This window comes from Aethalodelphis obliquidens, unplaced genomic scaffold, assembly GCF_003676395.1.
Source record: "Aethalodelphis obliquidens isolate GAN/ISIS:26980383/991018 unplaced genomic scaffold, ASM367639v1 scaffold6, whole genome shotgun sequence".
In the NCBI taxonomy this organism is placed as follows: domain Eukaryota; kingdom Metazoa; phylum Chordata; class Mammalia; order Artiodactyla; family Delphinidae; genus Aethalodelphis; species Aethalodelphis obliquidens.
Genome location: NW_020837950.1, coordinates 12181016 through 12196564, shown reverse-complemented (window position 1 = coordinate 12196564; position 15549 = coordinate 12181016). Strand labels below are relative to the sequence as shown.

Below are 15549 nucleotides of genomic sequence, written 5' to 3'. Positions count from 1 at the left end.
CTTGCACTACTAAAACTCTTCTGGTTTTTGGTTCACCTTCTCTGAACTACTCTTCAGTGCTTCTCTAAGGCATTTCTTCCTCCACCCCTCATCAAACATTAGCATTTTGACCCCACGCTCTGTTCTCTCTACAGGCTCTTCTTGGGAGAGCTCAACTACTCTGATTTTAACTACTGCCTGCATAATTTATTTTTTTAACTGCCTGAATAATCTTAAGTTTACGTCTTCAGCCCTGAATTTCTTTTTTTTTGGCCACGCTGCACGGCTTGTGGGATCTTAGTTCCCTGACCAGGGTCTGAACCCAGGCCATGGCAGTGAAGGTGCTAAGTCCTAACCACTGGACTGCCAGGGAATTCCCCAGCCCTGAATTCTTGAATATCATTCTAGATTCCTTCCTCTACTTCATCCTTCTTGAATCAACAATCAAGTCTGATCATTTTTCCTTCTAAATATTTATCTTGGGAATTCCTTGGTCATATACCAGAAGCCACGGGGTAAGGCCAAAAAAAAAATTTCTCCAATTAGTCTAGTGAGTTTCAGACTGAATGGAGTGAGGGTGGAACAACTATCAAGGAGGGTGTGTACTTAAAAGTTCATTAAATATTATTACATATTAGTTATCTTTTCTTTATCAGTAACCAGGAGTTAAACATTAGTCACCAAAAGAGACTCTCTGATATGAAAAATTGGTATTTACAATGAAAAATCAATGCCATAGATTTTTATAATATCATTGAAAACAAATATCTGCTTGGTTGTGTATTTTTTTTAAATTTTATGTATGTATGTATGTATTTATTTGGCTGCATTGGATCTTCATTGCTGCTTGCTGGCTTTCTCTAGTTACAGAGAGCAGGGGCTACTCTTTGTTGTGGTGCGCGGGCTTCTCACTGCAGTGGCTTCTCCTGTTGTGGAGCATGGGCTCTAGGTGCACGGGCTTTAGTAGTTGTGGCACGCGGCCTTCAGTAGTTGTGGCTCACAGGCTCCACCGGCTCAGCAGTTGTGGTGCATGGGCTTAGTTGCTCCCCAGCATGTGGGATCTTCCCGGACCAGGGCTCGAACCTGTGTCCCCTGCATTGGCAGGCGGATTCTTAACCACTGCGCCACCTGGGAAGTCCCTTGTTTGTGCGTTTTTTAATGCATAGTAGAATACAAATTTAAGGAGGAGGCTGACTGCAAAGGTATCTAAGGTTTCTCTGGAAATAAAAATATTTCTTTGCCTTGTCCAAGGTAGATCAGTATAAAATCACAAGTAGTAACAATATCTATAAGCTACTCAATAAAGGAATTCAGAAAGCAGCATGAATTCTGGTTAAACCTGCCCTTTGTTTTTCTTCTTTTATAGTTCTTCCTGTTTGACATTGCACATAACATTTTACATCTCCTATATGGCCAAGGAAATGTGCAGGAATAGTTAGTTTTACAACATAAAATAAACAAAAAATGGAACAAAGGCCTAACATATCTTTGAAAATGGATAATTGGGACACACAGTTTTGTTTTGTTTTGTCTTTTTAAATACATGCTACAGAAATCATTTATTTTCTTCAGATTTATAAATTTCTTAAGCAGATGTCTTTTAACAACTGATGTGTAAGAAAGACACATGAAAATTATAAGCCTAAAGTCATTTGCTAAGAGGAAAATCATTCTACTTGTTAAAAAGATTCCTTCTAGAATTTTGAAGTAGCAGTGCCATATTTTTAACCTCCAAAGTGAGCTGGGTTTTTTTTTTTTTAAAGATTCCATTTCCTTTGCAGGCTACAACTAAATAGTGCAGAACTAAAATAGCTGCTTCCGTTGTCATCATCTAATTTTGTGGAGTAGACAGATTAAAAATGAGATAAAAATAAGACTTTAAAGACCAAATAATTACAATCATTAAATAAAGCCAATACAATTACGGGACATTAGAGTTCTGAGAACTCAGAAGTTGCCTCTAATGAGCACAGTGCTAGCTAGACTTTGAAATCTTTTATATTCTATTTAAAGAGATTTAAAGAAGAAAAAATTTATTCATGAAATAAAACTGTGAAACAACAAGAAATACTTTTGTTTCTTTGTTTATAAAAGCTAGGTTATTGAGAAAAACAAGTAAGATGTGGAAAAAAAATCATCTTAGATCTTAGCTCTTTTAATATAACTATATATCCCAACTGGATTCAATATCAATGTAGAACACACTATTTTCTCTTTTGGAGGAATTTAACTTTTAATTTTTAAAAAAGTAACAAGAGGGCTTCCCTGGTGGCGCAGTGGTTGAGAGTCCGCCTGCCGATGCAGGGGACGCAGGTTCGTGCCCCGGTCCGGGAAGATCCCACATGCTGTGGAGCGGCTGGGCCCGTGAGCCATGGCCGCTGAGCCTGCGCGTCCGGAGCCTGTGCTCCACAACGGGAGAGGCCACAACAGTGAGAGGCCCGCGTACCGCAAAAATATAAAAAAAATAAAAAAGTAACAAGAGTATAACATGGCAAATTCAGATCATCCCACTTCTTTTGTGGCTTACTGTTGTTTTTATTTGGGGTTTTTTGGTTTTTATTTATTTTTATTGAAGTACAGTTGATTTACAACATTGTGTTAGTTTCAGGTCTATAGCATAGTGACTCAGTATTTTTGCAGACTGTACTCCATTATAGGTTATTACAAGATGATGGGTAAAATTCCCTGTGCTATACAGTATATCCTTGTTGCTTATCTATTTTATATACAGTAGTTTGTACCTGTTAACCCCTTACCCCTAATTTGTCCCTCCTCCCTTCCCTCTCCCCTTTAGTAGCCACAGGTTTGTTTTCTATATCTGTAGAACACACTATTTTTATTTTTTTCCCATTTATTTATTTATTTATGGCTACGTTGGGTCTTTGTTGCTGCGTGCAGGCTTTCTCTAATTGCCTTGAGCGGGGGCTACTCTTCGCTGCAGTGCGCGGGCTTCTTATTGTGGTGGCTTCTCTTGTTGCGGAGCATGGGCTCTAGGCTCATGGGCTTCAGTAGTTGTGGCACATGGGCTCAGTAGTTGTGGCATTAGGGCTTCAGTAGTTGTGGCTTGCAGGCTCTAGAGCGCAGGCTCAGTAGTGTGGCGCACCTGCTTAGTTGCTCCGCAGCATGTGGGATCTTTCCGGATCAGGACTCGAACCCATGTCCCCTGAAGTGGCAGGCAGATCCTTAACCACTGTGCCACCAGGGAAGTCCAAACACACTATTTTTAATTTAAAGCACTGAAGTCTTAGGAAAAAGAGTTTCAGATTTCAAATAATAGAAATAGTACTAATAATAAGAATCTGGCCAGGGAATGTGCCTGGCCAACTAATTTTTTTGTTTTCTCCAAGAAAAACGTCTAAATCCAATATATTATAGTTTATACTTTTTTCTAGCTCAAGATAACCTTTTTATTTTGTTTTTATGTAAAATTTTTATAGAAGTAAAACAAAAATATAGAAAAGTGCATATATTTTAGTATAGAAAAGTGTATAGCTCAATTTTCACACGTGAACACACTTGTGTAACCATTATCCATACAAGAATTAAAAGAACATTAACAGGGAGTTCCCTGCTGGCTAGTGGTTAAAATTCTGGGTTTTCACTGCCAAGGCCTGGATTCAATCCCTGGCTGGGGAACTGAGATCCCACAAGCTGCACAGCATGGCCAAAAAAAACCCCAAAAACCTTAAACAGTAAATCAGAGCCTGCAGTATGCCCTCTCCTAGTCTCTACAACCCCTCAAACTACCATCATGATGAATACTATCACCAGAAATTAGTTTGCCTATATTTGAACTTTATACAAATGGGATTATATAGCATGGACTACTTTGTGTCTGACAACACATTACTTTTGTGAGAATTTAAACATATGCTTGCATGCAGAAGTAGTTCCATGGATTTTAAATACAGTATAGTATTTTACTGCAGGATTATACTACAATTTATGTATCCATTCTATTGCTAATTAACATCTAGGTTGTTTCCCATCTGGGGTCATTATGAATTGCACTGTTAATACCTGTCTTTTGGTGCATAAATGTATGCCCTTCTGTTGGATATACACCTACAGGTGGAATTTCTGGGTCAGAGATGCATATTTTCAGCTTTAGTAAATACTGCTGCAGTTTTGCAAAACGGCTATACCAATTTACGCTCTGACCAGCAGTGCATAAAATTCCGGTTGCCCTAAATCCTTGTCAGCACTTGGTATTAGCAGTAGTGATAATTTTAGCCATTCTGGTACATTTTGTGTTTGAAAAGCAGAGTATACTGCTGACATAATTAATTACTGAATGACTGGATATAAATATGGCTCACAAGGTTTCAGATGACTTGCAGCCCTTTTATGGATATCAGAATTATAAAACTCTTAATCAAGTTATCTTTCCAAAGTGTTTTTTAAAATGTTTTTAAAAATTCCCCAAGACCTAATATAGTAGTAATGTTATGTTTATATAACAGGAAAAGAAATGCTATAACACTGAGGTATTTAAATAACTATTATGGGAAGTTAATCTGGTAGAGGAAGAAAGGGTAAAGCATAAACAGAAGCTACCACACACACAGAGGGTTTTTTTTTTTTAATCCTAAGTCTGATTCAGATATTGGTAAATCTGTGATAAGTGGCTACTAATCTATGGGTACTTTTTCATGTATTTCTATTCATAGGCCTATAAATAGCAGGCAGATTTATCTTACAGAGACTTCCCCTTCTAAAGATCACTTAAAGACTATGGTTGATAAGAGTCTTATAAATAATAAAACTTTTCAGAAAAAAAAGAGAAAAGAATATATTAATGTTAGAGAGAAAATGTTACCCTCAAATTTTCAAGTGCTTCTCTGTATGTCAAAAGCATAATATCATGAACTCATTTTACAGTGAAAATTTTTAAAAATGGAACCCTGCTTAATAAAATAGAGGCATATTTTCCTAACTATGAGTTCTCTAAATTCACAGAAATTCTGAAATTCCAATTTAAACAAATTTGTGATACTAAACACTGAATATGAAAGACATCATTTATTCATCCAAGGTTTACCTGATATAAATACAATCACCCCAAAATATAATACTTACATGAATTAATATTATAAACATCCACAGTTTTTTAATTTTTACAGATGTCACTTTTTTTTTTTTTTTTTTTGCAGTACGTGGGCCTCTCACTGCTGTGGCCTCTCCATTGCGGAGCACAGGCTCCAGACGCGCAGGCTTAGCGGCCATGGCTCACGGGACCAGCTGCTCTGCGGCACGTGAGATCTTCCCGGACCGGGGCACAAACCCGTGTCCCCTGCATCGGCAGGCGGACTCTCGACCACTGCGCCACCAGGGAAGCCCCAGATGTCACTTTTTAATTGTACTATTACCATATGGTAACCATACTAACAAACAAAATTAGAAAATAGAGAAGAGAAGAAAATTACCCATAATCTCACTTCACTAATATAACCATTATTAATATTCAATATACTTTTTTCTAGGCATTTTCTCTGGGCATATTTGACATAATTATAATGTCCATAACATTGTGTATTTATGTTTTTTCATTTAATTTCTTATCAGTTGAAGTCATAGAATTTTATATTAAAAGTAAATTACTTAGCAAAAAGAGTAAGAAAACAAAGAGCATAAGAACAAAGCATTGTTTAATATGGTTTACCTCATAAATAGGAAGTGTAGGAGAGTTCCATGCATTGATTCTTGATTCATTGACATCAACAACTGTTACCCTGATTTCAGGGCACATATGAGCAATGACACTACATGTGGGTCCTCCAACATAGCCTGCACCGATGCAGCAGATCTTCTTAATTTCAAACATGATTGTACTAGAAGGGAAACAGTAAGGCCGTCCAACTATTGAGAACAGAAAATTTAAAGAAATCACACTGCACATTCATCACCCTTTATAAAAACTGTCAAGGTGACAGATACTGGAAAGATTTCCTACATTCACACTCATTAAGAATTATGAAGACAATGATAATAAAAAAAATAATGTTCCAATTGGATGACCTAGCCTGTTCTCAGCTGTACCAGCATGAAATATGGAAAAAATTATAGTAACTGATATTACTAAAGAAGTGTCACAAAGATTATAATGAACTAATATAGAAAGTCAAGAAGCAAAATAAAACCTTACTTAATCTTCTAACACTCTAGGGTAACTTTGCTGAGGGAAAATTCAAGGGTGAACACACCAGTGCAATTCTTGCTTAACTAAATGCTGGTGTACAAAGGTCAGCTTTACAACAGGTTTAGACTAAAATGACAGATATTAAGATTAGCTCCTAAGTCCAGAATTTGCCTCTGAGATTATGTTCCCTGCACAATTTGGTTTCAGCAATTCATTTTTAGGTACTGGACGATGATCTTAAACTCTATTTCAACTTTAATCAGAAACCAGGAGATGGTTAAAAGAAAGTAATTTCTGTAGTTAGCAAAGCTGTTACACAGATTTTGATGGGTTTTTCAAAAACCAGTGAATTGATTCACTCGAATCAAAATGACAAGGGACTGAGTTATATGTAAGAATTTCACTTTATTCAGTAATGAGAACGAGAACGGTCAAACTGATAAGATTCTTAGAATTTTTGTCCTAGAGTTTAAGCATTTGTTAGTATATTCCTGCATGGATCAGAGAAGGTACTCTGGAAGGCTGATCTAATTACAATGCCTGGCAAGTATATCCCTATTATGAAAAAAGATACACAAAGCACATAATTACGATGATCCAATTCCCTTTGGTCTGAATCTGTATTAATCAAATAACGCTCTAATCTTGGTTGGTTCTCTGGGTAAGAGTTCCCAACTGGAAGACAATGAGCTGACAACCCAAACAAGTATCCTGGTCTGTGTTAATAAGCAAGTAATCTGGCTTATAAATTGATCTTTAGTAGTTATGATTAGCAGATATCAACTCATAGAGTCTGATCTCTAATGACTTTTTTTTTTGGCCGCATGGCTTGTGGGATCCTAGGTCCACGACAAGGGATCGAGATCAGGAGTCGAAAACCAGCCCCTCCTCCCACCCCCACCAGCAGTGGAATAGCGGAGTCTTAATCACTAGACCACCAGGGAATTCCCTGCTGTATGCAGGACTCTCACTGTTGTGGCCTCTCCCGTTGCGGAGCACAGGCTCCAGACACGCAGGCTCGGCGGCCATGGCTCACCGGCCCAGCCGCTCCGCGGCATGCGGGATCTTCCCGGGGCGGGGCATGAACCCGCGTCCCCTGCATCGGCAGGCGGACTCTCAACCACTGCGCCACCAGGGAAGCCCCCCTCTAATGACTTTTTAATAACCTAAAAGAAACGGAATTTTAGTAAACCAGTAAATATGAACAGAATTTGGAATCTAATGATTCCCCAAAAGAAAGAAATATTCTTAGCAATATACATACAAAGAAATATTTTAAATGTATTTTTATTTTGAATAGGTAATAATTCATATGATTCAAACATTAAATCTGGGGAATTCCCTGGTGGTCCAGTGGTTAAGACTTGGCGCTTTCACTGCCATGGGCCCAGGTTCGATACCTGGTCAAGGAACTAAGATCCCACAAGCCAGCCCGTGTGGCCAAAAAAAAAAAAAAAAATTCATTAAATCTCTATAACAAGGTAAACACTCAGAAGCCACACACCTACTCCATCCACATCTACTTTGCTACCCTCTACTTTGCTTCTACAAGCAACCTCTTTATCAGTATTCCAAGATTCACCTTAGCAAAAACACTGAGCCTAGAAAAATTTACGTTTAGCAACCATATATCTTTCTTCACCCTTCTTCTGCTTTTCAGTTCTGCCCTTCACACTCTCCAGGCCTCAAGTGCCCTATACATGAGGAGAATGCATGGGGAGATAGACTGCACTGGGATTGCTAAGTGGCTAAGACTGAGCCGGATGTTCTGAAAAGCTCCCACCTGTGGGAGGGACAGCTGGCCTGGAGCAGGCTTACCAAAGATCTGTCTCCAGCATTCACTGCTGCCGTCCCCACCTCTACAGCAGAAAAGTCTTGGCATCTGGTTTCAGAAAAATTGCTTCAACTTGCTTCAGGCTTATTCCCTTCTTCTCATTGATGAAAAATTAATATTCCCAATTTAAGGATTTACTGTGTGGGCACAGCAGAGAATTTGGCCATAGAATAATATGGGTCCTGACACTCAAGTACTTAACAATTTATTCAGCAAATAATTCAACTGAAAAATATTTATTAAAGACCCCACTATGTAACAGCCACTATTGTTCTATGTACTATAGATACAATAGTGAACATGACAGATACAACTCCTACCTTTACATAGTTATATTCTAGTAGGAAAGCACACAAACAAAATAATGGCAGTTGTGGTAAATTCCACATAAAGGAAATAAACATGTAGCTAAAAGAGAAAGACTGTATATGGGGAAAGGACTATTTTAGTGAGGGTATAGAAGGACTCTCTGAGAAGGTGACTTTTAAACTGACTTAAAAGATAAAATGGAGTTAGTTGCATCCAGGTAACATGGTTAAATTACACAAGGCAGTATAATCAATTAAATGACAAAGTGAGGGTTAAAGTCCAGAGGGGGGAAAAATCAAAATAAGAAAGTATCTATATCAAGGTAAATGTAAAATCTAAGCTTGACCTAAAGAATGAGTAGGATTTAAAAGGAAAGATACGTGGGGAGGGCATTCCAGATGACAGGAAGGAAATAAATAAGGACTTATATACAGAAATGAGTCCAGGGCTTCCCCGGTGGTGCAGTGGTTAAGAATCCTCCTGCCAATGCAGGGGACACGGGTTCAAGCCCTGGTCCGGAAAGATCCCACACGCCACAGAGCAACTAAGCCCGTGCGCCACAACTACTGAGCCTGCACTCTAGAGCCCGTGAGCCACAACTACTGAGCCCACACACCACAACTAGTGAAGCCTGCGCACCACAACAAAGAGTAGCCCCCGCTCGCCGCAACTAGAGAAAAGCCCACATAGAGCAACGAAGACCCAACACAGCCAAAAATAAAATAAATTAATAAAAAAAAAAAGAAAGAAATGAGTCCAAAGAAGTGAGATCTGCCTAGTTGCACAAAAACGTGGGTGTTAAGAAGTAGTGAGAGGTAAAAACTGTCTCAGGGTGGAAATGAATTGGAAGTGGGTCTTGAATGCCCCTTTCAGGAAAGCATGACCATAAAAATCCATGAGGCTATAATTTAATAACTTAAGGTAACACAGCTGAAAGTAACCATAACAATCAAGTCATTAATATATTAGCTAAAATCTAATAAACTCCACTGAAGGAAAAAAAGGGGGAGGGGGCAAAGGGAATGATCAGCTTGGAGCCTGGAAAAGGGGCATTAAGAATAAGAATGATGACTCTTAGAGGAAAACATAGGCAGAACACTCTATGACATAAATCACAGCAAGATCCTTTTTGAACCACCTCCTAGAGAAATGGAAATAAAAATAAACAAATGGGACCTAATGAAACTGCAAAGCTTTTGCACAGCAAAGGAAACCATAAACAAGACCAAAAGACAACCCTCAGAATGGGAGAAAACATTTGTAAATGAAGCAACTGACAAAGGATTAATCTCCAAAATTTACAAGCAGCTCATGCAGCTCAATAACAAAAAAACAAACAACCCAAACCAAAAATGGGCCGAAGACCTAAATAGACATTTCTCCAAAGAAGATATACAGACTGCCAACAAACACATGAAAGAATGTTCAACATCTTTAATCATTAGAGAAATGCAAATCAAAACTACAATGAGATATCATCTCACACCAGTCAGAATGGCCATCATCAAAAAATCTAGAAACAATAAATGCTGAGAGGGTGTGGAGAAAAGGGAACACTCTTGCACTGCTGGTGCGAATGTGAATTGGTACAGCCACGATGGAGAACAGTATGGAGGTTCCTTAAAAAACTACAAATAGAACTACCATATGACCCAGCAATCCCACTACTGGGCATATACCCTGAGAAAACCATAATTCAAAAAGAGTCATGTACCAAAATATTCATTGCAGCTCTATTTACAAGAGCCCAGAGATGGAAACAACCTAAGTGTCCATCATCGGATGAATGGATAAAGAAGATGTGGCACATATATACAATGGAATATTACTCAGCCATAAAAAGAAACGAAATTGAACTATTTGTAATGAGGTGGATGGACCTAGAGTCTGTCATACAGAGTGAAGTAATTCAGAAAGAGAAAGACAAATACCGTATGCTAACACATATATATGGAATTTAAGAAAAAAAAAATGTCATGAAGAACCTAGGGGTAAGACAGGAATAAAGACACAGACAGACCTACTAGAGAATGGACTTGAGGATATGGGGAGGGGAAAGGGTAAGCTGTGACAAAGCAAGAGAGTGGCATGGACATATATACACTACCAAACGTAAAATAGATAGCTAGTGGGAAGCAGCCACATAGCACAGGGAGATCAGCTCGGTGCTTTGTGACCACCTAGAGGGGTGGGATAGGGAGGGTGGGAGGGAGGGAGACACAAGAGGGAAGAGATATGGGAACACATGTATATGTATAACTGATTCACTTTGTTATAAAGCAGAAACTAACACACCATTGTAAAGCAATTATACTCCAATAAAGATGTTAAAAAAAACAAGAATAAGAATGATGGAAAAAATCTTAAAAAAAAAAAAAAGAATAAGAATGATGGGCTTCCCTGGTGGCGCAGTGGTTAAGAATCCGCCAGCCAACGCAGGAGACACGGGTTTGAGCCCTGGTCCGGGAAGATCCCACATGCCGCGGAGCAACTAAGCCCCTGCGCCACAACTACTGAGCCTGCGCTCTAGAGCCCGTGAGCCACAACTACTGAGCCCCCGTGCCACAACTACTGAAGCCCACACGCCTAGAGCCCGTGCTCTGCAACAAGAAACGACACCGCAATGAGAAGCCCACGCACCGCAATGAAAGAGTAGCCCCTGCTCGCCGCAACTAGAGAAAGCCCACGCATAGCAACAAAGACCCAACGCAGCCAAAAATAAATTAATTAATTAAAAAAAAAAGAATATGAATAAGAATGACACAGTGTTTATTTCAGCGCTTCTAAAGAGTGACACAGAATCTGGAAGTCAGAAGTGTTCTGGTTTCAGAGAGGTGGGGCAAGAAAAAAGCTTTCCCAATGCTTGGATGGCATATTCCCCCCAAATTCTTTGTTCTGATTCCACTATGCCTTATGAGTTCAGATTGCCAGGAATCATAATACTAGAAAGGGATGGCCTGGATTTGAGACATAAGTATTCCAGACACTGGAATAAAGTTTCCCTACTGTAATAGCAAGTTTCCATTCTAGAGTATCCATCAGTCTCTTATGAGCTTAGTCATCATAAGTTACCTAGAGTCTCATTAACCCTTAGGCTTGTGGGAGGAAAAAAAAAAACCAACCTTCCAGATCTGCAAGGCTGAAGATCATGTCCTGAACTGTCATGAACCTGGACTACCACTAACAGTAACCCCTTATTGGATAGGTGGCCTCTCTAATCACAACCAGTATATCTGGAATACCTAAAAAGTGAAATCTCAAAGGATTTTTGGACCAGAGGATCTTGTGGTGTTACCACTTAATCCACAGCCAAGAGGTTATAAGGGCAGTCTGTGCCCTCAGTCTCAACCAGAACATGGTTGAACCAGAACATGGGCTGAGCCCATGATGAACTCTTGGGCTCAAGAGTTTTATAAGGTACTCCCAGGCTAACACTTCTCTGCTGCTGTTCACCTCAGCACCTAGAACAGTAGGCTCTCAATAAATATTAATTGAATGAGTAACTCAATAGGGGCCTATCTTTTTGAGATGAAGACTGGTATTTGAATATCTTTATCTCAGATGCTCGATCAGAGTATTTTTGCAGACTGTCCACAATCCTATCAATCTTTCTTCTTTAGGTAGAACTTCAGCATGTCTTCTCAGAGCTACTACTTATCTACCTTGGTTGCCACACCATATTCAGCTTGCCTTTCAGACGGCAGCTGGGGTAAACTATTGATGGCAGGTGGGTCTGTATTATAGAACTGCATGTGTTTTAGGGTATCCCTGCGTTGCTCTTTCACATGAAGCATGAAGTATGGCTCGCAGATGACAATGGGAAAATTACTGAAGAAGCTAGATGTACAATCTGTGCAAGTCCAAATAAATTACCACTTGGAAGTTTCAACAAAATCTTCAATAAGCTTTAATACGGAGCTTGATACAGTGTTAGTGATATACTTTGCCTGACACAGATATCTTCTGATTCCATTTTCTATTTCTACTTTTATTTACCTTCTGACCCTCTACTGTGCTGTCAGGGAAATGAGAATGTCTGCTTACTGAATGAGTCAGTTTGAAATGAGTTTTTACCTCTGTATTTTGGGAAAGTCACAGCAAACCAGGCCATTCCAAAACTACTTTTCATCTAAAATTTTACAAATTCAGATCAGTATTTCAGCCTAAAAGATGCGGCTAACAAATAGCGAAGCTCCTATTACAATGTAAACTGAATATAATCCCCCCACCTCCACCCCTCTTCAGTATACCCAGTATATAAGGCAATGGACGTTACAGATGGATACATCAACTTCACACATCATCTTAGATATTTCCAAAAATTAAATACTAACAGATGCCTGCCCCGGGAAAAATATTTAATCAGTGAGAAAGACTGTTAACCTCATACCTAAAGGGTATCATGTAAAGCTGTGGAAATAGCAAGAGAGAAGATGGAGTATGCTTATTGGTTACAGATTTTATGTTGGAGAAAGGAGTAGTAAAGCAATAGGAGAAGAAATGAGATCCTTTCAATCAGGGTTGTCTATCCCTTACCTTAAACTAGATGCTGGGCACTAACAAGCACATATCAGAGCAGACAGTAACCTCTTTCATTTCTAGAACCACCCCCCGCTCCCCGCATCCCCCAAGAAACAGACCAGACTACTGTTGTCCATTTCATAGGGGATTTGAAGAAACTCAAAGACTCACTGTGTCTTTGAGGGCAGGCAGTCAATGAACAGCTACTCCTCTGTATATCCCTGAAAAGTTCCCTACCAGTGAATCCCTCTTTTCTATATACCAGAATTCTCGACCTTACTCAATTATTTTCCTATATATAAAGAGGAATAATTTTTCAAGGTCTCACACAAACGCAATCTCCTGAGGCACCCAAGAAAGGCCTTCCCTAATATAAAATAAAGCCATTATACAGTGTGGCGGCCAACAATGGATTCCAGGACAGTCCATACAGATGTCACGACAGAATCAATGTCTTAGGATTTCGCCTTCAGAAGGGCTCTCTGGTTCGTTTTCTCTTTAGTTTCTTAAGAAGAGAGACGAGCGACGTGAGGAAATCAGCAGCCCTCCGTGTGAGCAGATTCTAAACACAAACAAAAGACTATGATTCTGAGACCAAAATGGGGTCCCTGACCAGAGGACCACTTCCTTTGGTGGACGTTCGGCTTTCAGAGGCGCCAGGGAAATCTCATTTAAGTCGGAAAGTGGGGAAAAGCAGAAAGAGAAGCGGTTGGAAGACTCGCGAGTCTTGAGCCCAAGCTCTCCCTCTTCCAGGGCAGCAGACCCAAAAGACTATTCCCGCCCAGAGCCCAAAAGAGGAGACGAGGGGTCGTGACACTGGGAGCCTGGGACCGAGCGCAGGGAGCGACTAAAAGCAGCGCGCACACCCCGCCCGTCTCCTTCCACATCCCGCCGGGACCCGGGAGCATCCCCACGGGGTGGCGGAGCCAGTCCGGGAAAGGCGCTTACCCACTTCCAGGCACAGAGCGCGGTAACCGCTCCAACCCCGACCTCTCGGACAGCTCCTCGCTCTGGGCCGCGCAGCCGCAGCTCCAGCACTCGCGCCCTGCTCCGTCTGATCTCCCCTCACCGCACACCCCTCTCGGGCTGCCAAGCGCCGCACCCCGAGTCCCGGGCCCGAGCCTGTATTTAAAGGTTTCCACCCGAGAAGGCGGAGGCTTCATTCCCCCGCAGCCAAGCCCTCCCGGACTTGGCCCTCCGCTGCATCCCTGCTCCCCCTCCCGCCACTGTAGGCCGGGGCCCGCCCCTATTTCCTGCGGGGCCCAGGGGCGGTGGATATGGGGGCGTGACTAGTCGTCGCTGGGAGGGGGCAGACCCCACCCCCCGGCCGAGCCTGGGCAAATCCGCTCGGGCCAGCTCAGCGGCCCCGCCCCTGCCGCGAGCGGCGCTGCGCTGAGCTGTCTGCGCCGCAGGTCGGCCAAGGACCGAGGGATAGCCTCCCAGTTACGCCTAGGTCAGGGTCTAGTTTCCCGGTAGTCTAGAGCTCGCTCTTGCCGTCTGGCCCCCTCTTCCCTCCCTGTGTCCCCATCCTGCCTCACAGCGCTGAGGTGGTGCCGCGTGCGCGCCAGGTCAGCCATACTCTGGGGCTGCGGCCCAGGGGGACCGGAAGGTCCAGGCCCCCTTTCCGGTCTCCCCAGCAGCCTAGAGGGCCTGCCTCGTCTTTCGGCCCCCTAGACTCTGTGGATCAGACGTGGCCAGCGGCTTACTCCACTCCCACGCCTTCCGGTCCCATGGGTCCGCCGCACCCTCCGGGTCTGCGGCCCAGGGTTTAGTCATTACCTCCGACCCGCCGCTTCTGGGAAGGAGGCGCCTCACGTCAAAAGGATGCTGAGTCCCGTCATGACTGGACCAGTTAGTGATCCCCGTCCTGATCCCTGGGTAAAGAAGTGGGACGGCCCTCCAGGCACATTTTCCAAATACTCCTGCCAAATTCGGGATCTGAGATGTCTGTGCATGATATATAGCAGAGAGTATGCAAGATGTAAGTGCCGCCTAAGAGGAAGTGAAATTAACGTATGGAGTCTCCCACTTTTAGTGAGAGCAGTTCTGTTCCTGTTTCCCCACTCCAAGGTCATCTTAAACGTCAAATTTAAAGAAAGAAAGCACAGTCATGACTTAGTGTTACTAAAACACTTTACTGCCAGGGAAGTCCCCGTCCTGTATGTTTTAACCACAAAATTGTACTTACTGGATTGTAAGGAATCCCCTTTATGACATCCAGACTTCCAAAGTTTGATGTTTACATACTAATTAGTCAGGGAAAGCTGCATTCAGTCTAGGGTAATGCCTTTTGTATGTATTATAAAAGCATCTCTTTCTTTGTCACTGAATTAATGAGTGACTATATAACAGATACATTTCTTTAAAAACAACACAGATTTTTCCACAATGATGAGTCTCCTATGCAGTACTTATGTTCTTTAATTCTGCTCAGTTTTTCAAAGTGAATAGAAACAATGCAATTTAAATCCTTTCATTATCAAGACATAGCCTGAGTTTAGCTTATGAGCAGTGTAGGGTGTAGGACCATATATTTAAGAGGTCAGACCTCTGGCATCACAAGGATTATAAATAACTTTTTTCTGATTCCTAAATTTTCTAAAAATAAGCAGAGTTTTTTTTTTTAAGCAGAGTTTTTAAGGGAATAATAAGTCTTACTTGATATGAAAGTTGCTTTATTCTTAAAAGTAGACGTGTTGTTGTGCATCCCTACATTTTCCCTACCTCCAGACATCTCCCTCCTCCCTATCAACAGACATCTCAATTT

At 41.3% G+C, this 15549-nt stretch overlaps 1 protein-coding gene across 3 annotated transcripts in view; it reads right to left on the bottom strand.

Annotated features, from left to right (window-relative positions):
- The window catches only part of UGDH (UDP-glucose 6-dehydrogenase), a 39053-nt gene that overhangs the window by 16786 nt on the left and 6718 nt on the right, over window positions 1-15549 (bottom strand). Inside the window, exons 1-3 of one of the 3 annotated variants that reach the window (XM_027103133.1) lie at window positions 13731-13848; window positions 13175-13344; window positions 5642-5810 (exon numbers count right to left, since the gene is read on the bottom strand). In XM_027103133.1, coding sequence (XP_026958934.1) covers window positions 5642-5803 — 162 coding nt within the window. In that variant the 5' untranslated portion in view covers window positions 5804-5810; window positions 13175-13344; window positions 13731-13848. Of the gene's footprint in view, window positions 1-5641; window positions 5811-13174; window positions 13345-13730; window positions 14423-15549 lie in introns of those variants that run through there. The other 2 variants (XM_027103132.1, XM_027103134.1) reach the window with 2 other exon arrangements.